The sequence below is a fragment of the Amphiura filiformis genome, chromosome 19 (assembly GCF_039555335.1).
Source record: "Amphiura filiformis chromosome 19, Afil_fr2py, whole genome shotgun sequence".
NCBI classification, from domain to species: Eukaryota; Metazoa; Echinodermata; class Ophiuroidea; order Amphilepidida; family Amphiuridae; genus Amphiura; species Amphiura filiformis.
Genome location: NC_092646.1, coordinates 5,814,606 through 5,841,433, shown reverse-complemented (window position 1 = coordinate 5,841,433; position 26,828 = coordinate 5,814,606). Strand labels below are relative to the sequence as shown.

The 26,828-nt window shown below is 42.5% G+C and overlaps 2 protein-coding genes across 2 annotated transcripts in view; one reads left to right on the top strand and one right to left on the bottom strand.

Moving 5' to 3' along the window:
• Window positions 1-873: 873 nt before the first annotated feature.
• Window positions 874-23,927, bottom strand: LOC140141698 (arginyl-tRNA--protein transferase 1-like). Its single transcript, XM_072163610.1, has 7 exons — window positions 23,739-23,927; window positions 18,994-19,057; window positions 17,961-18,189; window positions 16,245-16,440; window positions 14,007-14,215; window positions 12,228-12,356; window positions 874-1,092 (listed from the first exon to the last, which is right to left on the bottom strand). Exons 1-7 carry the CDS (start codon window positions 23,827-23,829, stop codon window positions 874-876), a joined length of 1,137 nt encoding a protein of 378 aa, XP_072019711.1. The 5' UTR covers window positions 23,830-23,927.
• A 99-nt stretch (window positions 23,928-24,026) lies between these two features.
• LOC140141697 (uncharacterized) overlaps window positions 24,027-26,828 on the top strand; it is a 30,952-nt gene continuing 28,150 nt past the window's right edge. Inside the window, exon 1 of the mRNA XM_072163609.1 lies at window positions 24,027-24,217. The gene's annotated coding sequence lies outside the window, so the exon portion shown is untranslated. The remainder of the gene's footprint in view (window positions 24,218-26,828) is intronic.

Genomic DNA, 26,828 nt, shown 5'->3' with positions numbered 1-26,828 from the left:
AATGTCAATCAAACTGCCGGCGAAGTGACTTCACTTTTTATACAGGGATTGAATATTCCCACACATATAGGCTTTCTGACGCTGGTTTATTAACCGCTTTATGGATTCAGTCAGCCAGGGTTTGTCATCCTCCCTGTGTTTGACACATTTCTCAGGAAAATGAGTATGGAATTTTTCCAACAAGAGTTCTTCCAAAACAGATGCTTTCTCATCAGCGCTTTCAACAGCGTAAATCGCTTCCCATTTTTCAAGAGTTATCCACTGCCCAAAGCTGCGAATTGAAGAGTCAGTTAAAGGACGCACATACGAACGATCAGCTTTAGGTTTGCGAACTTGTTTGTTTGGGTGTAAAGCAATACAACAATAATCGCTCTTACCAATGGCAGGAAGTTTAACTGGGTCTTGATAAAACGAATGGATATCAGTGACAATTTTATCAAGGGTGGCATCTTTCCTTGTTGGGAAGGTAACAAGCTGGCTCATGTTGGCATGACATTCCACAAGAGATGTATCAAATTCATTAAAATCACCCAAAATAATGATTTTCTGTATCATCTGGTTGGAGAGGGAATCATTTTTAATGGTTGTCATTTCAATCCGCAAACAATGCTAGACAGGCGGTATAGGACATGTGATGTACAAGGCTGATAAAACTACAAGACTGACAGCCCATTCAAAATTAATGGTTAGCAGTTACAAATTGAAAAACAACATATTTAAATTTGGGCCTTTGTCATGCCCCAAGGGTTTTAGAATTACATATTAAGAATTATTTGTGAAGCTTTCATGTTAATCCAATGTTGACGTCAAAATGGCGATATCACACCTGACCCCAATTATGTAAGAAAGTAAGCAAACAAACAACTATAAAACTTACCTGAGAGCAGAATATGTGCCAAGGTTTAGAAATTGATAGTCTGGATCGTAAAATAAATAAACCGATGACACACAATGGGGCAGAAGGTCAATCACACCGACGGCAATGAGTTTACCATCTAACCAGTATTGCTGATGAAAGGAGCCATAACCACACTCGGGAGCATCTTCTGTATCATCTGGTTGGAGAGGGGAATCAACCAGGAACCTTGTGAACTGTAGAGACAAAGAAATGTTGCATGGTTGAAAATCAATCAAATCTTTAATGAAATCGTAATTGATAATGGAATACTTAGTACTTGTGGCTACATGTTATGATCACTAATTATTATTCTCCCATGAGATTGGCCAAGAACCTCAATTAGAATTAAAATCCAAGACCTTTTGAGACTCTTTTTATGTCAAGACATACCAAGGCATTAACAGCTTCATCATAATGGTAAAGCTGACAAATTTGCACCTTGGTACTATCTATAGGCAAAATAACTAATTCTGGATCATGAGAGGATGTACCTTCTGCGTCAGCATACTTTTCAAACAATAACAAGATCACGCGACCTACATGACCAAACATTGACCTTGCCTAGCAACGACCTTGTGATTGGTCAATTCTCAAAAGCTGTCTTTGCACCATAAGCACCGGTCTTTGCGGAGTACGCTCGACGCAAATACCTGTTTGTACCCAAGTAGGCTCTCATGATCGAGCATTAGATATTTTGCCTATAGGTGCAAACTTGTCAGCTAACATAGTTGTTAACACCTTTTTTCAAACTGGCCCTTTTCACAATTCCTGTGATGTTAGGCAGGAGTACATTTCATGTACGGGCTGTAGATAGAATGAAGGACCGTTTATGACTAACAAGATTAGATAATCTACAAATTACATAGATCTTATGTTGCATTTTGATGTGGTACTCAAAATCACTAGAAACTAATGGACACAAATCATTCTGATACAGGTTGTATATAGCTCTATGTTGTGTACACATTCTACCGTTGCGACAATACAGAGCAAACTTGGTCACAGCAACAACACATCTGAAGAAGGACAAAAACCCTTGCAAGCTAATGATCATTGGAATAGAAATCCCAGAGAACTGACTAGGGACTATTCCGTTTAAAATCCACACACCTTTTGTGCAAGATCTCCATTTCAGCCGGAACAATTTGCTACTTTTGTGTGAAATTCCAGTTAAAACTTGTTGAAATTTATAAAAACAAGTATAATTTTGCACAATTTGGCCAAAAATTAATCAATTCCAAAAACTTCCACATCTATTCCACTTTTTAGGGATGAAAATTGATCTGAACTAAGGCCCCCCAAAAAAAGTTTGTTTGTCCATAGAGGATACAGATATTGCACTTGAAACTGACAATTTGAAAACTGGTAAATAAGTCAAAACACACAGCACTATACTGGTTTAACTCTTGAGATGGTTCTGCATGTTATACTGTTCATTTTATTTACATTTTCTTTCTTTAAATTTATACTAACCACTGTTTTACTAGCACATTCAACGCAAATTAAAAAAAAAAAAAAAGACACGGTCGGGACCAGGTCGGACGTGGACAAACAAACAATTATTTTTTTTGGCCTAATTGTTTGTGGTTGCAATTCCAAAGTCTTGCTCAGTGGAGTGTGAATTTCAAATGTAATAGCCCAATCATAGTGTATAACCAAAATTGCAGCAGAAAACTCAAAATAGTCCCAAACAAAATGTTTGGTAGACTCATAACCGGTGCGATCTTACCTTTCCGATGTTGATTAAGATACTTCTTGCATCGATCCGAGATGCGGAAAAAACCAATAGTCATTTTGTCCCACATAAATGAATAAATAACAAAAACCCCGATCCCCGGTGGACTCACCCAAAGGTGACGTCACACCATATGATCGCCCTTATCCGACTTGGGATCCCCTACTCGGACCAAACTTGTAGGGGTGGCGGGGTCGGGATAATCAACATCGGAAGGTAAGATCGCACCGGTTATGAGTCTACCAAACATTTTTGTTTGGGACTAGACTCAGTACACGGTCGATCTTACCGTTCGATGTTGATTAAGATACTTCTTGCATCAACATCTGAAAGATCGATCTAGCAAGTAACCGGCGGATGGAGGTACAAGATTGGTCAGCATCTGATCAGGGATCGGGGGCGGGTAACGATGGTTTTCGCGAGGTCAGAAAATATTTTCCCCAACGGTCGGGAAACAAAAAGACCACGCGATCACAGACATAAACCTCCTTACTTAATATGTTTGGTGGTTAAGAATAGCGACACTGGTTCTTACCATGCTGAGTATTCTGTATAGTCTGAAAACCTGGTACCCGTACACCACCGTATTATGATCGCCGAACAATGTCGGTAAACCTCCGCCCGTCTCTGATTACTAACGTAAGCGGAAGTATCGTAGAGAAGGCGAAGGTGGTTTCGGGACACCGCCTACTAGATCTCCTCAAGGGACAACCGAACGGTATACCCAAGATGATGAGATAGCTTCGTGTCGAGTGGGTCGTGGGGCGCTTGAAACCTTCGCGATCCCCGGACCCCACCAACACCTGGACCAACCGAAAGGCTCTGTAAGGGTGATGAATGCGGTCGTGAGTCCCTCGCAAGGCTTGTGTTCGGAAGAAATAGTGCTGCAGCGCCTTATCGGACACCCCAGCCTATCTTTGGCTTCAGCCGAACCTTGCCCAACCCTGGGGATTGGAGAGGGACGAATGTCGGTATGCACAGCGCCCGTTCGTAGTCACGAGAACAGAGCGCCGAAACAGTGTCGCTCCAGTGTTTGTGAACACGGAAGCTAACCTCGAGACCGTGTGCAACTCAGCACCGCCGTCCCGAAGCCAACGCCAAACCGAAAGCCATCTTGAGAGTTACGTATTTAAGCGTGCGCTTTTGGCGGAAGGTCAAAAGGGTGACCCTTAAGGTAATCTAAGACTGTGTTGGGATCCCTTAGGAGGATCACTTTCCTTTTTAGTAGACACTTTCGTTGAACATACCGTCGGGCGTAGACTAATAAGGTAACCATCGGCTATGATAGGCGACCCGTCTCGAAACCTCGGTGAATGGAGAGGACAGCTGACTTATAGCTGGCCCCAGTGGCCCTTCTGAAGTCTTGCTTGGAACTTTTCTGTCAGAAACTCCGGAACTAGCAGCACAGAGGCTCTAAGCGGAGAGCTATTTGTCTCATTGCACCAAGCGTAGTATGGAGCCAGACTCTGGCTATACGTGCGGAGGGTAGACTTCCGTCTAGCCCCGGCGATGAGAAAAACAGCTTCTGATGAAAAGTATCCCTCCGCTGCGTGTTCCCTGGTAAGGGCCATGCAGCTAACTGCAGGTGCTCTAGTGCTAGACTGGTACCTCCGCTCCGGGCATCCGGAGTAGATCTGGTACCTCGCGGAGTCCCAGCGGCCTTGCCGCTAGCAGAATGACAATGCAGTCTTCCCACCCGACCTTGGCCACCACCCTCATGAGTAGTGAGATCGGAGGGACTGCATAAGCTGTCATCCCTCCCAGTCTATGGACAGAGCGTCCACGGTGAATGCTTGGGGTCCGCGACCCTTGAGCAGTACACCGGCAGTGGATGATTGCGATGAGATGCGAACAGATCTTTCGAGGTGTGGTACATCCCCTTGAAGATCGACTGAGCGACCAGCGGAGCAAGCGACCATTCTGCTGGTCCCGACACCCTTCCTCGTGACAGATTGTGCGCGAGGATGCTGGTGACGCCCGCGATGTGTATCGCTCTCATCGTAATCTGCCTGAACTTGCACCACCCTATCAGGTGTCGTGCATGCAGGCTCAATCGTGGTGGCCCGGAGTCCCCTTGTCTGTTGGGGTAGGCTACCACGGTTGTGCTATCCGTCAGGACAACGGTATGTGATTCCACGATCACCTCCTCGTAAGCGAGGGAGGTTGATGTGAAACTCTGTCTCTATGGCCCCCATAGGCCCGAGACGGAGTCTCCGTGGATGTGGACCCCCAGCCCCGTTTTGGCGCTATGGTTGTCACTACGTGACATACCGGGGGTGCAGGAAACCTGACACCCTGGGTCAAATTGGGCTGATGGGTCCACCACCAGAGCTCCTCTCGCGCGATCTCCGACAACGGAACCGCGAGGGATAGTGGTGACGACTGGGCCTGCAAGCAGGCTAGAAGGTGTAGTTGGGTAAGCCTAACGTAGAAACGGCAGTACAGTACGAGGTCTACCATACTGGCCATTAGGCCTACCACCTTCATCCATGCCACAGCGGGTTTTGCCCGAGACTCGGCCAAGAGTCAGGCACACCGCACCATGTTGCGTCACCCGCTCGGGTGAGAGCACCGAACCCCTCCGTGAGGGTGATCCGGGCCCCTACAAATAGTGGTGTCTGCGTCGGGACCACGCTGGACTTTTTGAGCTGATCAAAAATCCAGGGTCCCGCACCCTCGGACTATCAACCCCATGAGACCCGTAGTCTTCAGTGGAGTGCGTCCGTATATGAGCCAAACGTCCAGGTAGCAACTGATGTTGACACCCCTGTGCTTCAGGTACGCTGCCACCGCTCTGACCAAGAGTGTTAAACACCCTGGGAGAGATGGACAGGCGGATGGCGGTATCAAAACTGGTAATTTTGATCCTGTACCTAGAAGCGCAGATGCCTCCGATCTTGAGAGGCGATTGGCATATGCAGATAGGTGTCCGAGAGATCTAGCGATGCTGTTCCCATGCCCCTGATGGGGCAGGCTAGCACCGGCGAGAGTCCCCATTCTGAACCTTTTGGGCCTGAAGAACGTGTTCAACAGCCTGCGGTTCCGGATGGGGCTCCCGGCGCCGGTCTTCCTTGGAGCCAATGGCTCCAAGATCACCCGTAGAACGGGGGGTAGACCGGGACAATCGCCCGCTTCGTGAGAAGCTGTGTGATCCCTGTCAGTAGTGCCCGACGCTGGGGGCCGTCTGACGGTACTACTGTGGACCTCTGAAATGTGCAGACGAATGTGGGGAGACTGGGTTGCCAGTCTGTAACCCCCCACTCACCACTGACCATACCCAGGCGCTCAGAGAGATGGTTTCCCACCTCTGGGTGAAAGCCATAAAGCGGTCGTCCACTGGGAGATCCCCTGTGGAAAACCGCTGAGCCCCCAGGAATGCTCTGCCTAGCTTCCCTTGGAAGAGCGCTTGCTCTTCTTCGGGGCTTGCCAGCTGATCCTGTGCTACCCTTGCGCCTCCCAGAAATGGGTGCTGCAGAGGTAGTGGGCTCGGGTACTGTTGGTGGTGCACGGCCTGCTGAAGTCGGAGCTCCTACCCATGGTAAGGGCAGTTTCCGACCTCTTCAGAGTGCTCCGTTGGTAGCTTATTTGCACGGTCCTCCACCGTGGCGCAGAAGCATCCAAAGAGAAAAAGGACCCTGCCTTTCCATCGCGTTGAGCGATTGGAGTGGCAGGCCCCTCCCCGGCGCTGAGTGGACACCCTATGGGCTAGGCCCATGGAGCTCTCGTTGAGGCTAGCTGTTAGCACCGCTAATAGGCTCACCTCGCGGAAGAGCTCAGATGTTGTCTGAGCGTGATACGCTTGACGACATCTGGGTCCCTCTCGGATCCCCTCAGGTAGGTCCCGTGGTCCTCCCGCGTTCCACGCACAGGAAGCGTGCAAGCACGCGGCGTCAGAGCTCTACTGAGCTCGACAGCCCTACGATATCTACCCGTGAGGTTTGCCGGGAATGAGAGTGCAGGCGTCCCCAGTGAGGAAGCAGCAGCTGAGCATCCTACTGAAAGGATCCCCTGGTCCTCCTCCATGGACTCCCCCTTAGGGGGTGTCCGGAGGAAGATCAGTGCTGTTGCTCCCCTCGGCGGGGCAGCGGGGAAGGAGACTGTAGTGATGTCACTACCGGACTCAGCTTCCGACTCCTTTCCTCGCCCACAGTATCCGTGATCATGCTCCGATGATGACGGTAACCGAGGACGGGCATCTGAAAGCGGGTAAGAAGGCATAACCACTGTGTGGCTCGCCGACTACCTGCCAGCAGAAGAGGGAGTACTCCCGCAAGACCCTGAGGTATCCGCCATGGCACCACTGGGTCCGCATGCTCTCGCAGCCGTCGTCCTAGCGCTAGCAGCACGGGGCCTACCCTGATCAAGATCTGGGTTAGCTCCATGCCGGCTGGCCTGGTCAACAGCTGATGTTGGTACTGCGTGGCCATCGCTAGGCGACACTTGCCACGGTGCTAGGCCGTGGAAGAAACACCCTGCGGCGGGTACCACGGGCATACCCAGCCGGCAGCTGACCCTGAAAGGATCCGCCACCAGGGTAACCCCATGGTACTGCAGTACCAGCACCGCCTCCCCTTGTTGCCACAGAGACTGTGGCGACTAAAGCGGTGCTGCGGTACCGGTGCGGTATCAGCGTCGGTCCCCGTGAGGGTTCCCAACTGTGGACCGCTGTACCCTCGCCACACTGCGTTCCCTGTTTGGGGGATCAAGCTGTGTGCTGGCGTGGTACCGGCGCGGTACTAGCGTAGGTGCCCGTGAGGGCTCCCGGCTGTGTACCACTGTACCCATGCCTCACTGCGTTCCCCGCAAGGATCAAGCCCGATGTGTATGGGTACCCCGCTATACCGGCTGTCCCTTGGCTAGAGGGAGCGTGCCTAGTACCACGGGTAGCTGAGCGTGCATACCCCGATCAATCACCTCGCCACCTGAATAGGCAGCGTCAATCAATGGAGCTATGCCCTGTTGATTTGACAGTGATCGATCAAGAGAGGGTAAGTGACCCAGTGACGGTAATGGATCACCCACGCTCCGCTGGCTCTCGAGGACATAAGTGGGTTGTTGATCAGCTAGGCTGTTCAAGCTACTTACTGTACCCTCTAGAGCTTCGCCCAAGGTCGCTGTGTGTGGCGGACCACTCACGGCAGCTATGGGCGGGTGCATAGCGGCTACCACTGAAGTCAAGCCGTGCTTCGTCTTTGTAGCTGCCACGAATGCACCTGGGTCGCTGTCCCGTGAGAGACTGCGAGCCCAACCCCTGAATAATCGCCAGCCAGTCCCTGTGGACAGCCAGCAGCTATTCTAGGGCCCAGGGTATCACTCGGCGGTCCCGCCATGGAACGCTGCCGTGTGACAACCCCAGTTGGTTCTGCTAAGACTACACCCACAGCGTTAGCCGCGGTATCGTCTCTGCTGAACCCATGCATGCTATAGGGTTCAACCCAGGCAAGCCCGGGTACCCTTGCATGCTGCCCGTCGCTGGCGACTACTGTGGCTGTTTGAGCCTGTAGATATGCCTGCAACAGCCGGGTGTCCTCCTGCTAAAAACCCGTGAGGATTTTCGCTAGAGGACTGGTATCCTCCTGCTACAAACCCGCTAGGGTTTTCGCTGGTGGTTACCGCGCTGCTGCATGCTACTTTGCTCCGGCGTATAGTCAGTGCTTTCGCTGGCTGCTGAGCCTTTGGACGCGCTTAGCAGTCCCGAAGGAACCGCCTGCTTGTCCGGGGACCGGAGCCCCTTAAGCAGACCTGCCATGACCCATAGGGGCTGTCACAGCAGAATCTACCGTGTCGACTGGTATCCTCCTGCTGCAAAACCCGCTAGGGTTTTTTCGCTGGTGGTTACCGCTCTGCTGCCTGCTACTTTGCTCCGGCGTATAGTCAGTGCTTTAGCTGGCTGCTGAGCCTTTGGACGCGCTTAGCAGTCCCGAAGGAACCGCCTGCTTGTCCGGGGACCGGAGCCCCTTAAGCAGACCTGCCATGACCCATAGGGGCTGTCACAGCAGAATCCACCGTGTCGACCTTACCAGTGCCCTTGGTAGATTTCTTCTTCGTCTTATGGCGATGACGGAGCCTATCCAAATCGTCAAGCTGGAACTCGGAGAGTCCTAAGCAAAAGAAAGACATCTAGAAGATCGTGAGCACTCCCTGTGGGTGAAACAGAGCGGGTGTGGGTCCCGCTCCGTCACCAGGGAAGGGCAAGCCCGACAGGGCCGAGGCGAAGCGAGGAGAAAGGGAGGGGGGGCACTACCCCCCAACACGCGACTCAAGCCCAGTAAGCAAACCTGAGCACGGAGGCTGGTCGCTAACGTTAGTGGTAAAGTAAGGACTGGCTAACTTTATTACTAAAATGTCTGACGGGTCCCTACCAATCCCCACCGTATGAATATCTGATTAACTCGTCTTTATTGGACGGTAATGAAGACATAACGATAGAGTAATCACCCTAACATAGCAACAATAACCTACCGTACATGAAATACAATGTGTATGTACAAACATCTATTGTAACTTACAGGCTGCAATGGTTGTTTACGTGGGAAACAAAATGCATGGCGTCAACGAGCGGCCATTTTGAATTGCTCGTGTGTCCCGTATACAAACGGATGCACGATATGTAGCTAAGTTTTGCATCGTTTTTTGTCACTTTTTCGTCAGAAAATGCCGTCAAAACTATCCTCAGCCGAACAATACCGGTTTGGTTTTACCTAAGGTGTGAAACTACAACCGTATATCTCTCGCCTTGGTCGAGAAATTGATACACAGTGCTATGAACAATCGATAGGCACGTCTGTGTCAGTCGGAGACCAAGGAGGATAAGGCGATCATATGGTGTGGCGTCACCTTTTGGGTGAGTCCACCGGGGATCGGGGGTTTTTGTTATTTATTCATTTATGTGGGACAAAATGACTATTGGTTTTTCCGCATCTCGGGATCGATGCAAGAAGTATCTTAATCAACATCGGAAGCGGTAAGATCGACCGGTGTACTGAGTCTCTCACGTTTGTTGCAATGGAAAAATGCATGCAAAATGTGGGACTACCCTTATGTGACCCGTTCTGACAAAACCAGGAACAAATCGCATTTTTTGACATTTCACGATTTGAATAAAAATGTAAGCACTCAGACAATAAACTTTAACATGATACCAAAATTGTATAAATAGCACCAATACTTTTCAAGATATGGATAATTTTGTAAACGATACCTTGATATTTTTGCCAAATTGCTATTCAGAGTAATGGCCCAATTAGTTTCCTGCCTTACATAGGATTGAATAGGGATTATCATCGTTCAACTTATTTATTGATAAAATAAACCTCTATTTAATAAATACTTTCAACGATTTGAAAGTCCACTTAGTCCCACAGTCAAATATCATGAAACTAAGAATTCCAAAATTTCATTTCTTTATGGGAATGTCATCTATAAAGGCCTATAACTAAAAAACATGCCTGGCGACTTGTTCCGGGTTTTATTGGAGCTGGTCACAAATGTGGGACTATATACCTGCCAATATTAGAAACTTACACTGAGTGTATCACATTCCTCAGGTGGATCTTTATGAATGGCCATTTGGTATTTGGCAAACAGTGCCTGTGACTCCTTGAATGTTCTCTCAAATTCCTCACTCCTTGGATAACTTCTTACTAATCTAACCTACACTCACAATGTACACACATACACACCCACATAATCACATGCGTTTGAAGAAAAAAAAGAAAGAAAGGAAACCACACTTGTTAATTTCAATCAAACCAGACAGTGCTTAAAGATTCAGTTTTCCTGTCACGAGAATAGGTATAAGTAGCCAGCCATCTGCAACTGCTGTATTAAATGTGTTCCACAGGGTTCGATGCTGGGTCCAATTTGGGGATTGTATATTTGTCCCTGGATTGTAGCAAGTGTAACCTTGTTGGGATCATGGTGTTGATAATTTATTTCTACTGTTTAGATTATGTATATTTTTGCATGTGAGATTGTGAATGTACAATGGAGTTCATCCGAGACTGCTTGGCAAATCACATTGTGTACTTGTTTAATCATAGAACATTTGGTGTGCAGTTTGATCAATTTGGATGTTTTCTTCCTAATAATTTGGATAGTGACTGAAGCTGCCTTCTGATCAAATACTAATTTAATACTACTGTTTGCAATCATCATACTTGTCTCTCCCTATTCATAGATACTTGGTCATAAAATCAGACTTTCTATAAGCAGTGCAGTTTGACAACTAATATTGTGATATGGATACCACCACCACATGCTTCATGTGTGAACCTAAAGGGTTAACACCGAATGCACCATCAACATTATTTTTAGGAGCATTTTGCCATTTGAAGATTACTACAGTTTGACAATTTGAGCCTTGAACACATCTTATAAAATGCTACATGTGGCAAATGCAGGGTCACACCAATGCAAAACTGTGAACTTTTGTAATGATTAGATCCATTTCTTTCAGCACCAATTTTTTAATGAAGACTGCCCCTTGCTTAGATATTGGCTCTGAAATATTGTAGGACAAGAAAGAGATCAAAGTAAACTACCCGTTGTCTAGAGAGGATTCTGAAAAGACTTCTACAACGTACATGGCCTGAAATAAATGGTGGCGCTGAAAAGAGCCATTGATGGCTACATGTAACTTAAGAATAGAAGCGTCTAGAAAGTTGTTACAAAAAAGCTTCCTGCTGAAAATGTTATCATCAATAGCTCAGAATGGCAAAGTGTAAATGAGTTGTCAATGAATCCAATAACGCCCCTTGTGATTGAAATGATACAACAAGTTTTCCTTTCTTTTCTTTTTCCTCACACACAGTAAGTTTCACACAACTTACCTTGACTGTACACAGTTCAATTTCCATATAAACTTTTGACCCAAATACCACTTTTTTTGCAACTTCACGATTGCAAATACCCTATCATTTACCCAACATAGTATCTAAAAAGGGCATGGTGGTTGATGTAGACCCGTTTGCAAAAGGTTTTGGGTTATACCAGATAGATTATCCCATCCCTCAACCCCACAAAAACACACATTCTGACATAAATTACTTCCACACCTGTTTTTAACAAAGAAATTGATTTTCATTCACATTTTTGTCAAATTAAGCTATAAATACCAACCACAAAACTTGGCCCTGAATTGGCCTTGTGGGAAATCTTACACGGTAGAGGGGGTAGGGTAAAAAAATCTGTAATTAACATCAGTAAATCTAAAACAGACCAAGCTTTTAAACTTTTGAAATCTTTTAAATGACCAGAAGGCAGTTCCATCAACTAACATCCCACCCCTATTTGTTTTGCTGAATAGATTTGTGAAATGCTTAAAATGCTACATGAATGTTACACACATTCCAACACTAAATTCTAAACAACGACATTCATTAATGGAATCATAGATCTGCATTATTGTTGTTTCCAAAGTGAGAAAAATATGTGTAACAATCATGACCCATTTAAGACAAATTTAATTTGACAATTGCTTGTCTTTTTTTAAAAGCAAGTTTTTTAAAAAAAAAACTGCAATATACACATATGCTCCAAGCAGTCATAATGATCTATCCAGTTCCCTTACACCCCCCTGTAATCAGTGTGTACCTGTCTTTCAGTGGGTTTAGTAGGTGGGTCTTTGTGTATAGTAATTTGGTATTTCTTGTAGAGTGCATATTCGGCTGCAAAGGTGTCTTGGAATTCTGGGCTCCGTGGGCTGGATCTGACAAGACGAATCTGGTCAAAGGAAAAATGGAATTGTGTAACACAGATGTTAAATGTGCATTCATAGATTTTGTGAGGTTGGTCAATGGCAATGTTTACAATGTTCTTATCTTGACTTTATGATGTGGTATGTTCATACTTTTCCCATAAACAATTAAATGATATTTGCAACAACATATTTGACAAAACAGCCCATTTTATGAAATTTATCGGATCCAATAATTTCATCAGTTCTTACACACTACAGTATTCAAACATGTAGGTGTGTTGGTCTCTAATGGGTTTTGGGCTATTTCATGTAAACATTGTCTTGAATTGGATTGGAGTCATTCCAGTTGAAATCCATACACATGACCTTAATCTTACTGTTCTTACATACAGGAATTGTGAATTTCAAATGGGGTTACTTGAATAGGTGACTCCATTTGAAATCTTCACTCCTGTGTGGAAGATTAAGATTATAATTTCCATAGGTGTGATGGATTTCAACTGGAATAGCCCAATGGATCCATAAATAATATCAAATAGAATCCCCCAGCAATAAATAAAATAAATATCCAGGAAACGATTCCATTGCATGTGCTCTATATCACTGAATCTGTCTGTGGGGAAAAAAGGGTACGAATTTATATTTTCAGTGTGTTATGTAATATTTTCTAAAATCTACAATCAATTTAATCTGTTTGATGATCATCATGGTACTAAAATATAAAAATGTGACAACACAATTCAATTCTTTATTTACTAATTCACAGACACATCATGTTTATTTGAGAATGTGTGTGCATTACTCAAATGTATGAAGTTTTAAACTATGCACGACTCCTCTAGAAAACCAATCATTCAATGCAATGTTGCTACTAAGCAGTCGGTCTTAACATAACAGCAGCAACATACACCCAAATAAGATATCTTACCCTTCCCAGAATCCTTTACAACATGATGCATCACCTCATTACATCAAATCGTGCTCCTATTACTTTGCTTTCATGTTGAGAATAGACTGGCTAAACATGGGTCGATAGTCAAGATATAAACATGTTTTGAAGATCTGGATGTGCTCTGCTCATGGAGGTACATTTGTCACTATCGATCCATGTTGCGCTGGATAGCAAATCAGTACTGCATTGTGGGAAGTGTAAGATATCTTCTTTGACATACACCTGTCTGAGAACTAAATAGAGGAACAGTAGCCTGGCTTCTTTGTCACTATACAAAGCGGGCGATGAAGAAGCTTTAAACTGTTTGCAGTCAAAACTACAACCAGAAAAAGTCCTTAGAAATAGAATCTATATAGATGAATCCAATTTCACATGTCCTATGTACACTTCAATGGCAGCAACAGTTGGGTCCCATCCCACCTGCAATGTGAAATGATACATCCTTGGCGGGGGTTGTAAACCACATTTCATCACCCAAGTTACAGGTAGACAACAGAATGATGATAGTTTACAACACAACACAATAAGATTGATTTTTTATGCGGCATTGATCCACTTAATTGGGTAGTTTGGTGCGGAGGGGACTCAGTAATGGCCAAAAGAATTCTGACTGTCATCACTTGGCTAATTGGATTTGTCTATAGGCATTTACTATAGACTGCTCTGGGCCAGCTCTAACTGCATTGCCAAGATTTGCCTTTCTAGAAGTACACAATCTCACCTCTAGTTTATGTTTAGGCTCTTGTCCTGGTAGTGAATCTACTATGAGTTCTTCTATACACTTAGGTGCACTGGTTTCCCTTTTAGTTGCTTTTGAAGTCTCTGTGGCATTGGTGGTCTCTTGTCGTTGGGCAAGCCTCTGTTGTTTCCTTTCTAATCGTAGCTGTTTGGCTTTCTTGCAAGCTGGCTTGCTTGGATCTGAGCCTAGACCTAAAAATAATAATAATATTTAGAATGGTGTAGTGTTAGAAATGTGCTTCAAAATGTTTGGTTGCTGCAGTATTTGAATTGTAAGCAAAAATACAACCAACGTTTTGAGCAAAAACTGCCCTTCCTCTGGAAAAAACAAACACATAATAGCAAATTATTTAAGTTAGGTAGCAAGCACCAAAAATATGTTACAGCAAATAATTTAACCTACATGAAACTAGTTTAAAGTCTGAGATTACCAATTTGCACTCGACAATTTCGGCACCCAGGAATTTTGAATATCGCGTGTTGAGAGACCGATGTTTTTATTTGTTTTTAGAGTCACTATGAGTTTGTTTTAAATAAAACCATGTGATTTGTGCTTGATAATTATTTTTCTTACATAATAAGGCATAATGTTGTGATTGCCAGAGACTTACTTTAAGTCTATGTTCACTGGAAGGGCATGCAAACTGGCACTACAGCTGTGTTATATTGACTTTTCAAAACAACAATGTTAATTACAATTCGCCAGCGAAGTGTTACATGTAATCTGATTATCAGTATGCCAACTGGATCACACTTTTGAGTTCTGCACCACGATCAGAATGATGGCAACACAAAGTCTATGGCATGTACTACAAATGTCAAATGGTGTGTGAACCAGTTGCCAAGGAGTTATGTAACCACTTCGCTGGCGAATATACATCCACATGAGGTGTCACTGGAGATGGAATAGATAATAACCAATCACAGGCTGTGGGGGTTTATCATAAAGACTCAAACTAGTATTTTTATCTCTGGCTCCGATTCTAACAAACCAAGTCCTTTTTCATACCTGGTTTGGGCTGCTTCTTTTCAACATGGAATAGATAATAACCAATCACAGGCTGTGGGGGGGGTTATCATAAAGACTCAAACTAGTATTTTTATCTCTGGCTCGATTCTAACAAACCAAGTCCTTTTTCATACCTGGTTTGGGCTGCTTCTTTTCAACATGGAATAGATAATAACCAATCACAGGCTGTGGGGGGGGGGGTTATCATAAAGACTCAAACTAGTATTTTTTATCTCTGGCTCGATTCTAGCAAACCAAGTCCTTTTTCATACCTGGTTTGGGCTGCTTCTTTTCAACATGGAATAGATAATAACCAATCACAGGCTGTGGGGGGGGGGGGGTTATCATAAAGACTCAAACTAGTATTTTTATCTCTGGCTCCGATTCTAACAAACCAAGTCCTTTTTCATACCTGGTTTGGGCTGCTTCTTTCACCATGGAATAGATAATAACCAATCACAGGCTGGGGGGGTTATCATAAAGACTCAAACTAGTATTTTTATCTCTGGCTCGATTCTAACAAACCAAGTCCTTTTTCATACCTGGTTTGGGCTGCTTCTTTTCAACATGGAATAGATAATAACCAATCACAGGCTGGGGGGGTTATCATAAAAACTCAAACTAGTATTTTTATCTCTGGCTCCGATTCTAGCAAGCCAAGTCCTTTTTCATACCTGGTTTGGGCTGCTTCTTTTCAACATGGAATAGATAATAACCAATCACAGGCTGTGGGGGGGGTTATCATAAAGACTCAAACTAGTATTTTATCTCTGGCTCGATTCTAACAAACCAAGTCCTTTTTCATACCTGGTTTGGGCTGCTTCTTTTCAACATGGAATAGATAATAACCAATCACAGGCTGTGGGGGGGTTATCATAAAGACTCAAACTAGTATTTTTATCTCTGGCTCGATTCTAACAAACCAAGTCCTTTTTCATACCTGGTTTGGGCTGCTTCTTTTCAACATGGAATAGATAATAACCAATCACAGGCTGTGGGGGGGGTTATCATAAAGACTCAAACTAGTATTTTTATCTCTGGCTCCGATTCTAGCCAGCCAAGTCCTTTTCATACCTGGTTTGGGCTGCTTCTTTTCAACATGGAATAGATAATAACCAATCACAGGCTGTGGGGGGGGGGGTTATCATAAAGACTCAAACTAGTATTTTTATCTCTGGCTCCGATTCTAGCAAGCCAAGTCCTTTTTCATACCTGGTTTGGGCTGCTTCTTTTCCACATGAACCTTGTCTGGTTGTTGTGTCTTGCTACTTCCCTCTCCCTTTGTCTCTCCTGATTGTGATGTCTCTGTTCTCTTCTCTTTTGTCTTGTCATTGATAATAGCAGAGGCATCTATGGCACTGGAATCTAACCCTTTGACATCACGGTCAGCAAGTTGCCTTTCTGAATTCTGAATAGATTGAAGACATACAACATTTATTAACGTTAATAGAGAAATAGACCATTTACCAACAGGCAAAATCCATGTGCTTTGCATTCTGAGAATTCTTTTATATTCAAGAGGGTCAATCGTCCAATCGTGCGTGTCTACCAAATCAGGTCTGCTCTGTGTGCCTTTGCGCTACACAAGAGGGGGTGTGTGTCTTTGAGTTTATGTGAGAGACCGTAATAATATGTGGTATGTGCACAGCAGTTTTGTATGTCGCACTCTTTGGAGTGATTGGCCCTCATCAATAGATGATGCTGGAACTTTGGCAGTTGGGGAATGGTCTATAGTTAATAAAGGTATTGTTTTTAGCCGCTGGAGTGCATCTATCGTCTCATATAACACGGGCGACATCACTATTTTAAGTAAAACAAAGCAAAGCCGAGTTGTTTTACGCCGAAAATAATGATGCAGCGTGTTATATGAGATGATAGATGCACTGCATACGCAACTAAAAAACAATACTTTTATTCCCATTCTTAAACACTTCAATTCAAATAAATATATTAATCATAAATATACCAAATTGTAATCAAATTAAATCCTACATTTTACAAGGAATTACCTAGGGCTTAGAATAGATCAGTCCGGTTGTTGTTATGCACCTCCGATTGGTTCAAATAGTGCGTAAGAGTATCGCGTCGACACACCGCAGCTAAAGTGTGTGATATTGTGTCATATCAAGCGGGTAAGAACCAATAAGATTGCAAAAACATTCTTAAGTGTTTAAGAATTTATGGTTGACTATCAGCATTGTCAAAAAACAAGTCGATTATTAAAATGTAAACATGCATAAAAAACTTTAAATGCCCAACTTTACATTCTTTTGGAGACTTTACACTTGTGTAACTTAAACCATCAAAACAAATGCCTGTGTCACTGTTATGGGGACACATAGCCCAGGAGTACAGTGGCTAAACAACAATTTATGAGAAATACCAGAAAATATCACAATTGAAGGTTACACCTATCATGGTCAATAGGCATCATCAGAATGATGTTTGTTTATCCTGCCTTAGAGTTGGATGCACATCCCGCCTATAGAGGTGTATTTAAGGAGAGGATCATATACATGTAACTTAGGAAGTGGATCCCCCTTTTAACAGTGGGAATTTTTGGCCCTTCTCTCCATATCTGTCTCCAACATGCTGACCCCATCAAACATCAATTGTATTGCACAAGTATAGGGCTAATCCATTTTAAGTCCACCCTCCCCCTGTGCAAGATTTGGGAAATATCTTCAACAGGGGAGTATGAATTTCAAATGGAATAAGTACATTAACCAACTCTAATTAAAACCCTCCCTCTCTGGAAGATTCAGATTGAATAATTTTCAGAGGATGTATGAAATTCAAATGGAGCTGCCTTATGTGCTCATTCCATTTGAAATTCATTACTCCCCCTATGGAAGATATTTCTAAATCTTTCACAAGGGTAGTGTGGATTTTAAATGGAACAGTTCATATTACGTATCGGTACCGTACCTGTGATGGTGAAGCAACCTCATCTGATATATCTTTGTCATCACTGCACTGTTTCCCCTCAGCTCCACCTCCTGCTCTGGGTTTTTCATCGTACATAAGATACCTAGTGAATCTCTTGAGGATCTTCTTCTGTGATTTGGTAGCTTTAAACCTGAGAGCTTCACATCTGATGGTATAACTAGGGCAACACATCCTGTTCATGGTTGGTTTGTAGACATACTTGCCACTCCTGCATAGGGGGGAAAGGTATAGAGTCAGCAGCATATCGAGCTAGGGGGGAAGGAGGGGGTGAGTAAACTTGAGAGCTTCACATCTGATGGTATAATTAGGGCAACACATCCTATTCATGGTTGGTTTGTATACATACTTGCTACTCCTGCATAAGGGAAAGGTATATACAGTCAGTAGCATCGACCTAGGGGAAGAGGGAGGAGGTGTGCAAACTTGAGAGCTCCACATCTGATGGTGTCACTTGGCAACATATCTTGTTCATGACTTGTTTGTATACATACTTGCCACTCCTGCATAATAAGTGAAATTCTACACTACAGTTAGCATATATCGACCTAGGAGAAGGGAAGGGGGAGGAGCAGTCGCTTCACATATATGCAATAAAAATTTTGTTTTGCTTTTGCCCCATCTTTTGTTTGTTTGTTTTATTTCTTCTTTAACCTGGGACACTCAATCAGTTGAAAACACAATTAATCATCTGTTCTTCCTTGAGGCCCAGGGAAAAGGATGAATGGGCACTTCTGTATTTGGACTTTAAGCACATTCACTTATCCAGAATGACTTGCTTTTGTCATGTGTAAGTAATTCAAATAGATATTATTATTATCCAGTTGTTATAGTGCTGTGGTTAAGAAATAGAATGACAAAAGGTCATGTTTTGGTAAAAACAGGAGGTATATATACTTTATGATGGGGTAATATTTTGAATAAGCACCACAGCAACACAATTTAATGACAGGGTTGCCCAGGCCTTAGTGCTGAGTGGGGGGGGGGGGGGGCTAGGCAATAGGCATATACATACCTCCTCCATCCTCTATCAATGAGGTCTTGATAATCCTCACATGTCATTGAGTGTGCCCACATGCCTGCAAATGAGAACAGAAAACACTTTGTAAGTGCCATTGCTGCATTGAGTGTATGGGATAATGGACATCGATTGTAACAGGTAAATGAGTATACATTACTGTTGGTGACTTTTTAACTTTGGTACCAAGTAACAAGCGTTGTTTCAGAGGTTGTTTGTGGTCATCTGTGAGTAAGAACTCGCACTCGCATTAATAAAAAACCGTTATTACAAAGGCTACCGATGTTCATTTTCAGTGGCTGGAACTTGCTATGGACGTTAACACACCATGTTGATATCGGGATAACACTTTTCACCTACCCTTTCACTTCACTGGCAACTATGTCATCCTTGTAGGCAATGAATACCGGTACGCCTCCACCATACATATCATGGTCTTTACGCTGAACCTTAAATGTATCAGGGAACACCTCAGAGCTATTGATTGTACTAGGGAGATGATATTCTGTACCCAACACTATGTCAGGTTGTTCCATGTCAATTAAGGAAGCCAATTCATGCTGTTTCTTCTTTCCCTTCAACCCATCACAATTCACTGTCATGATTTTGAGTTTATGTCTTATTTGTTTACGGGTAGTCTTATTTTCACTTCTGTCACTATACACTACGTGCTGTAGATGCAGGGATGCAAACCTTGCAACTCAAGAAACTGTACTCACAGACCCCAAAAACTGTATTTTGCCATACAAAACTGTATTTTAGGGAGTGAAGTGACCGTAGCATCGCGTCATGCAGCGTCATGGGCGATTAAGGCCCCTGGTGGGTCCAGGGGCAATGGCACGGTGGGGGTCGAGGGGGCGAAGCCCCTGGGCCCCAAAGCTAGAGTGTTTCTACACTGTAAAAACCATTTTAAGCCCCATACAGAAGATAAATTTGATAGTTAAAATGCAATTTTCAAAGAGGCTCCATTTTGGAGTTATAGCACTTTTTAATGTACACTATCCTAACCATGTACAAGGCTTTTTTGAAACTGCTGCACTGGCTTTATTACATGATTTGCATGGCTGGCCTTCATATATGATGCACTATTACAAACTCATAATTCATTGATTCAAGTGGACCATTCAACCAGAAGTCAAACACCCACCTCCCCCCACCCCCACCCGGGGCAACTGGTGATTACTATTTTTCACAGCAAAGACAAGGTTATGTACCTATCAACAAGAAATTAAAATGTAAAATTCAAAGAGGCTCCATTTTCGAGTTAAAAGCACTTTTTAATGTCCACTTTCCTATACTTAACCATGTACAAGGCATTTTTGAAATTGCTGCACTGGCTTTATTTACATGATTTGCATGGCTGGCCTTCATATATGATGCACTATAACAAACTCATAATTCATTGATTCACGTGGACCATTCCACCAGAAGTCAAACAGTTAGGAAACCATCTTGTAGGCCTTTTCTTTTGCACCAATAAATAGTTGACTAAATACTTTCAGAAGACATTGCATATGTAATAATATTAATGTGCATGAACCATCTGAAAGTCAAGAACAAATTATTTGGAAACCATGTTGTAGGCCTATTTAAACATGTTTTTAAACAATATTTTTTAATGTGCATGCATCATCCGAAAGTCGGCAGAAAAACGCTGTAGGAATCCAACAACAAATCTCTCAACAAAGGCGGGCGGTTCAAACTCTCAGGAGTCTACGAGTCATTGATTCAAGTGGACCATTCCACCAGAACTCAAACACCCACCTCCCCCACCCCCACTCCAGGGGGGGGGAGGGTCACCTGTGTGGCCTACCTCACATCATAGATACATGCTTGAAACGCTGAAGCATATTTGAAAAAATATTAATGTGTGCCTTTTTTAATGTGCATGCATCATCCGAAAATCGGCAGTTAGGAAACCATCTTGTAGGCCTTTTCTTTTGCACCAATAAATAGTTGACTAAATACTTTCAGAAGACATTGCATATGTATGTAATAACATTAATGTGCATGAACCATCTGAAAGTCAAGAACAAATTATTTGGAAACCATATTGTAGGCCTATTTAAACATGTTTTTAAACAATATTTTTTAATGTGCATGCATCATCCGAAAGTCGGCAGAAAAACGCTGTAGGAATCCAACAACAAAGCTCTCAACAAAGACGGGCCGGTTCAAACTCTCAGGAGTCTACGAGTCTGTTATCAGGTCAAAGGTCAAAAAGATCACAACCTGATACAGTCACTCACTCGCTGATGAAAGATGGAGTACCATCTGAAAATTGCGAGGTAGGAATTAATTCCTTGTGTTTGGATCAAAAGTTTAAATCAAAATCATGATTTATACCAACACAGATGTAGGTATGCTAGGTGAATTCAAATTTGCCATCAAACTGCATCATTTTATATATCAAATTAAAGCCCTTGAGTAAACAAAGCCAAAACTGAAAACCTTTTTTTTATTGCACTTTCCGTAGCAAAGTTACATCTTGTCAAAAATTGACTTTCATCAAAAAGATTCAGCTAGCAAAATTCCCCAAAATGGCATCTAGGGGTGTTTCTAGATCTTAGTCTCATTATGATAGCAGCTTTTTTTGGAACTGAGCCTCAAAATCCCTCTAAAATTGTCTTATCACCATAAAAAATCATATATTTGGGTCAAGTGAAGTATAGAAAACTTGTTAAATGTAGGTTTCCTTCTTCGGCCAGTTGTTTTAAATTTCTATGTAAATATACATTGACATTGTCGGTTAATTTGGCTGACTAGCAAATGTGTGAACTAAGGTTTGCCTGGCATACCTAACATATGAACTTTCATGGTTCACGTAAATCCCTGTTGTTTGCATATATTGTAAACTCTTTGTAAAGTTTCCTCTCAAAGGCTCCAGAAGAGCTACATCCCAGGCAAACCTTAGTTAACACATTTGCTAGTCAGCGAAATTCGCTGAAACCAGGGCCCAAACACAATGCATATTTACATAGAAATTAGAATTTTTTTCAAGAATAGGTCGGTGAAGGAAATCTACATAAATATGATTTCTATACTTCACTTGACCCAAATATATGATTTTTATGGTGATAATCAAGTCGCACATGGAATTTTAGAGGATTTTGATAGCAGTTCCATTAAAAAAAAGCTGCTATCGCCATGAGACTAAGATCTAGAAACACCCCTGAAATGCCGTTTTGTGGAATTTTGCTAGCTGAATCTTTTTGATGTAAGTCAATCTTTGACAAGATTTAACTTTGTTACGCGGATTACGGAAAGTGCTATGACAAAAATGTTTTCAGTTTTGGCTTTCTTTGCTCAAGGGCTTTAATTTGATATGTAAAATGATGCAGTTTGATGGCAAATTTGAATTCACCTAGCATACCTACATATTGAAAAATGTTGAGCCTCTGCAAATCAATGCAGGTAATTTTTATCAACCTTTTAATCTTTCGTGCAAGCGCCCTATCATTATTTTACTGGCAAGCGAGTGTAGCCAAGGTATGTCTGGTTCCATACAGCAATACGCAGTATTGCTGTCTGGTTAGCAGGTACTGAATAATTCAGCGTGAATTGAGGCGTCGGAGCCGGTCAAACAGAGGACCAGCCTACATTGCGTATCCTACTATCACTCAAACAAGCAAATCTCTTCACAAATTCACTCACCTTATGATTCCTATCATCAGTTGAAACAAACATTTTAGTTTTCAAAAACAACTTTGTCATTCCTCAAAACTACAAGTAACTTCATTAATAAAAAATTGAAATCCTACTATATATTTACTCAAGGTATCAGTTCCAATAATCGAAACTCCCGGCTCCGACCGGGAGTTCCAACAGGTGCTGTGTATGTGTTTGTATGTGTTTAATGTGCATTCACATACACACTTAGCCGTCGGTTCGAAGAAATCATTGCTCCAAAAATGATTGCAAATTACACATTTGTAATCATTTTTCACCACAAAATATGATATGAAAACACAGGTGAGCAATGTATGAATATATGGAGAGGTGAAACAGGTTATTAATTATTGTCAATATTAATATTTTGCGACATTTATAATGAAAATAATTATTACACTCCAGCCACCCTATGGCACCTTCTACAACTTGAAAACAAGTCCTCAAGCGTTAAATTTGTAGTTACTACAACTGTCAGGGTATCGGCCATAGCCGGTTTGCCTTTTTTTTATACCATTTTCATTTCTAAGTCTGATTCTGATACTGATACTGCCCAACACTCCTTTCGTTGCTCAGCAACTGGTAGAGTAATGCGGACAGGATTGTGAGTGCGCATAAAAAATTTGTTATTCTCTTAGGTGCTTATGTCTTGAAAGATGTTGGTTTCTCTGTAGAGATGATGTCGTATGGCAAATTGTTCCAATCAACCACTGTGCGTGGGAAGAACGAATATTTATAACAATCTTTCCTGGTCTGAATTCTCTGAAATGTAATTTGTCTGTATGCCCTTCAAGCATTCCGGTGTTGAAGGTTTCTGGGCACTCTCTGCTGGTCTAATCTACAATATATCACATTCCATTTGAAATCACTTTTACTTTCACTTTGCGCGGGCGCCGGTCCATAGGACGATATGTATACAAATGTATATCTAGGAGGAAGTGAACAGGATAGAGAACAGAGTTGTCAAATTAGGGTCAGTCGAAAAATCTCGTTCCAGCGATACCCGTATCTTGTCATCACGTCAAAACAAGACCAGTCTAATCTTCAGAACCTTAGCATTTGATTACACTTACCACGAGAGAAATTCGTGTCCTTAGAGCCACAATAACCGCATTTGTAGCCGTCATGGTCAGCGAGATATTCCACTATACTGTAAGCAGACATCTTGGTTTGTTAGTTGATTGATTAGTATTTCCTCCAGTAAGTAATGATGGTTTCATACTACCCTGTCGCTTGTCGCTGAGCGGCGTGGCGCACGCGCATTGCAGACAAACGGACACAATCAAGGCTTGTCATTGGTTGAAACGCCCTGCCGCTTGCCGCTGCGGCAAGCGGCAGGAAATTATGCGGGGGCTTAAGTATACGGTGTACCATCTAGACCACTGAGTCTGTGCGTCTAGGAGTTTACTACAGTAACACCCCTGCCCAATGTTGTGCCTATTTTTGCATTTTTCTCAAAAATTATAGCCCATTGGAGACAAGTAAGATATGTATATTATGGGCAAGGACTAGAACTACTGCACTGAAAATTCAGCAACTCGAGTCAAGGCAAGTATTAGTAAGTGAAATAATTTTGTTGCACTGCCACTGCTATCATTATTTTATAACCAATGATATTAACAGACAAACATGACAGATGTGGAAGTTTTAGAAATTAACTGAAACATCCGTTACTGAAACACATGTTACCAGTATTTGTACGGCCATGATTAAATTTAAGAAAATCACATCTGCATGCAGTGTCCGAAATAAGGAAAATATGGAGGTTGTCCCGAGGACAACTAAAGCATGAATTCTGAAAATTCAAAATTAAAAATATTTTGGTTGTCCCCCAAATATAAATGTCATGTTTTTGAGTACAAAGAATCCAAATAGTGGTTGTCCAGGGGATATAAAGTACATAGCTCAATATGGTTGTCCCCAGTGATTTTTGGACAAGAGGACAAGAGGATAAGCACTTATTTCGAACACTGTCTGCATGTTATTTTTAGCAACTTACAACATTTTTAGTTTTTTGAGTTCTATGAGTATGTAAACGATTTGTAACATAAGACTACAGTGACACAATACAGTAGTTTTGACCCTAAGGGCGTGTTCACATAATACACAATGTGGGTTCGTACCTAGGTAGTGATTAGTGAAGTGGTGTCAATCCACATCGAATCCACATTGAGTTCGCGTTCACACTACCAAGCTAATCTGCATCGAAAGTCGGTTATGACGTAAGTGGAGCGAATCCACATACGGTCGCATGTCATGAATTGGTCATCTTTTGTGTAACATGATGTAAAATGAGTAAAATATCACCAATTTTAATTCAATTCAACACAACTTTTAATGAATACATTTTAGACCATTATAAGTATATATTTCTGGAAAGCTTATATTACAAGGATGCCAAATCAACAAAGTATAACGTCATAATACAGGGTGGGTAAGAAATATACAGGGTGGGACAACAACAAAATTAACATTTTTCTTGTCATGGCGAACCCCAAATTTTCCTTTTCTGAAAGCTATGTAGCTCAAAATAAATATGGATTCAGAAAGACATTGCATGGGTCCTTCAAACAAATTAGGAAGAAAAAGTTTGGTATCCCTTGCGTTAAACATACAGGGTGGTCAAAAATTGTAAAATAATTTGTCGATTTTTATGACATTTATCAATCAAAACTTTTTTCTTCCATTTCTGGCACTAAAACTAATAGCATAATTGAATTCCTCATCAAATTTCCATAAAAATAGGTGTACTTTTGAATAAGCAGGGTGACTCGGGCAAGAGATAGTCCATTTAGAAATGTCGGAGCATAATATGCACATTTTGCACAGTAACATATAGGGAAAACTGTCTTAATTAGCATTTAATTAGGTAATTAATTAGTTACATCTTTTGTTACAGTTGATCTACTATGAAGTAGATCTACAATCCAGGATGATATATGTGCAATTTGAGGTCCATGCTAGTTGTACTTTTTAAGATACAAAGGTTTGAAGTTTGTCATATTTTCAGAATTTTGTGTACAATCCTATGGGGCTCCCCCGACCCGGCTCCCCGACCCGGCTGCTCCATTGACACATCTTTACATATTGAGGTATAAATCTCAAAGTTGTTGTTCAATTGACTTGGGAGTTTTTGTATTTGAAAAAGAACATAATTATCTACAAAATGACACCAAACTTTCTACAATAGGTATTATACTTTTAGAATAGACCTGACTTGAAGTGTGACAAAAGTGTTTTCATGGTACGGCTGCTCCATTTTTGGGTGACCTATTTGTGACATGCGACCATACCTGGATGTTTACGACCCGGAAGTAAAGCGCCGCGACCACGCAGGATACTAGCAGGGATCGATACAAAGGATGGGCATCTTAGTATTACGTAACAAACCGGAAGATGTAGTTTAAGTCTAGACAATGAGCGGATTAAGCGGCCATTTTGTCTTGACATGATTTTATTCACGTGTCCTTATACTTTAGTACACAAATATGTATAAAGTTAACATGTTTACAATATTAAAATTATATTTTGAATAATCAATTATATTCTGTAGTAAATCGATCAAATGACGGTGATTGTTTAGGATGTATATGCTTGATAAAATTAAACTGTCTCCAGCTCTCCTCCGCTGTCAGTGTGATTCCAGACATTCCATGTACCATGTTGAGAAGGTGGAGGAGACTAAAGCTGTATTAACGAACACACATGCGTTAAAAATGATGTAGTTTAAGTTGAACAATAGAGTGACGTAGTTTCCGGCATTGTTCCTATGCACTTTCACCCTCCTGATACTAGGCTGGGATAGGTCAATGTCAGTTAAGTACAAGGATAATTTTAATAATTCTGAAATTGAACATTTAGCTACAGTAATCGACAATTTTGATTGTGATAGAGTTGACGTGGATAATTTGACTAACGCAATTTGTCAAACGTATATCAAACCTGCCATTGATGCGGGGCTTGCTACAAATCTGAAGAGGACTAAAAGTCACATTGGACATGATGGATCAGCAGGAGGGTGAAAGTGCATATAGGAACGATGCCGGAAACTACGTCACGCTATTGTTCGACCTTGGCTACATATTTTGTAACGCATGCGTGTTTGTCAATACAGCTTTTAGTCTCCTCCACCTTCGCAACACGGTACGTCGTGGAGTGTCTGG

What these genes read in the sequence shown, in the direction of transcription:
- LOC140141698 (XM_072163610.1), bottom strand. Translation starts at nt 23,829, where the DNA reads ATGTCTGCTTACAGTATAGTGGAATATCTCGCTGACCATGACGGCTAC. An exon ending in GGACACGAATTTCTCTCGTG is followed by an intron (nt 19,058 to 23,738) that starts GTAAGTGTAATC and finishes TCTCATTTGCAG; the next exon opens with GCATGTGGGCACACTCAATG. An exon ending in AGCCTAAACATAAACTAGAG is followed by an intron (nt 12,357 to 14,006) that starts GTGAGATTGTGT and finishes TCCTTTGACCAG; the next exon opens with ATTCGTCTTGTCAGATCCAG.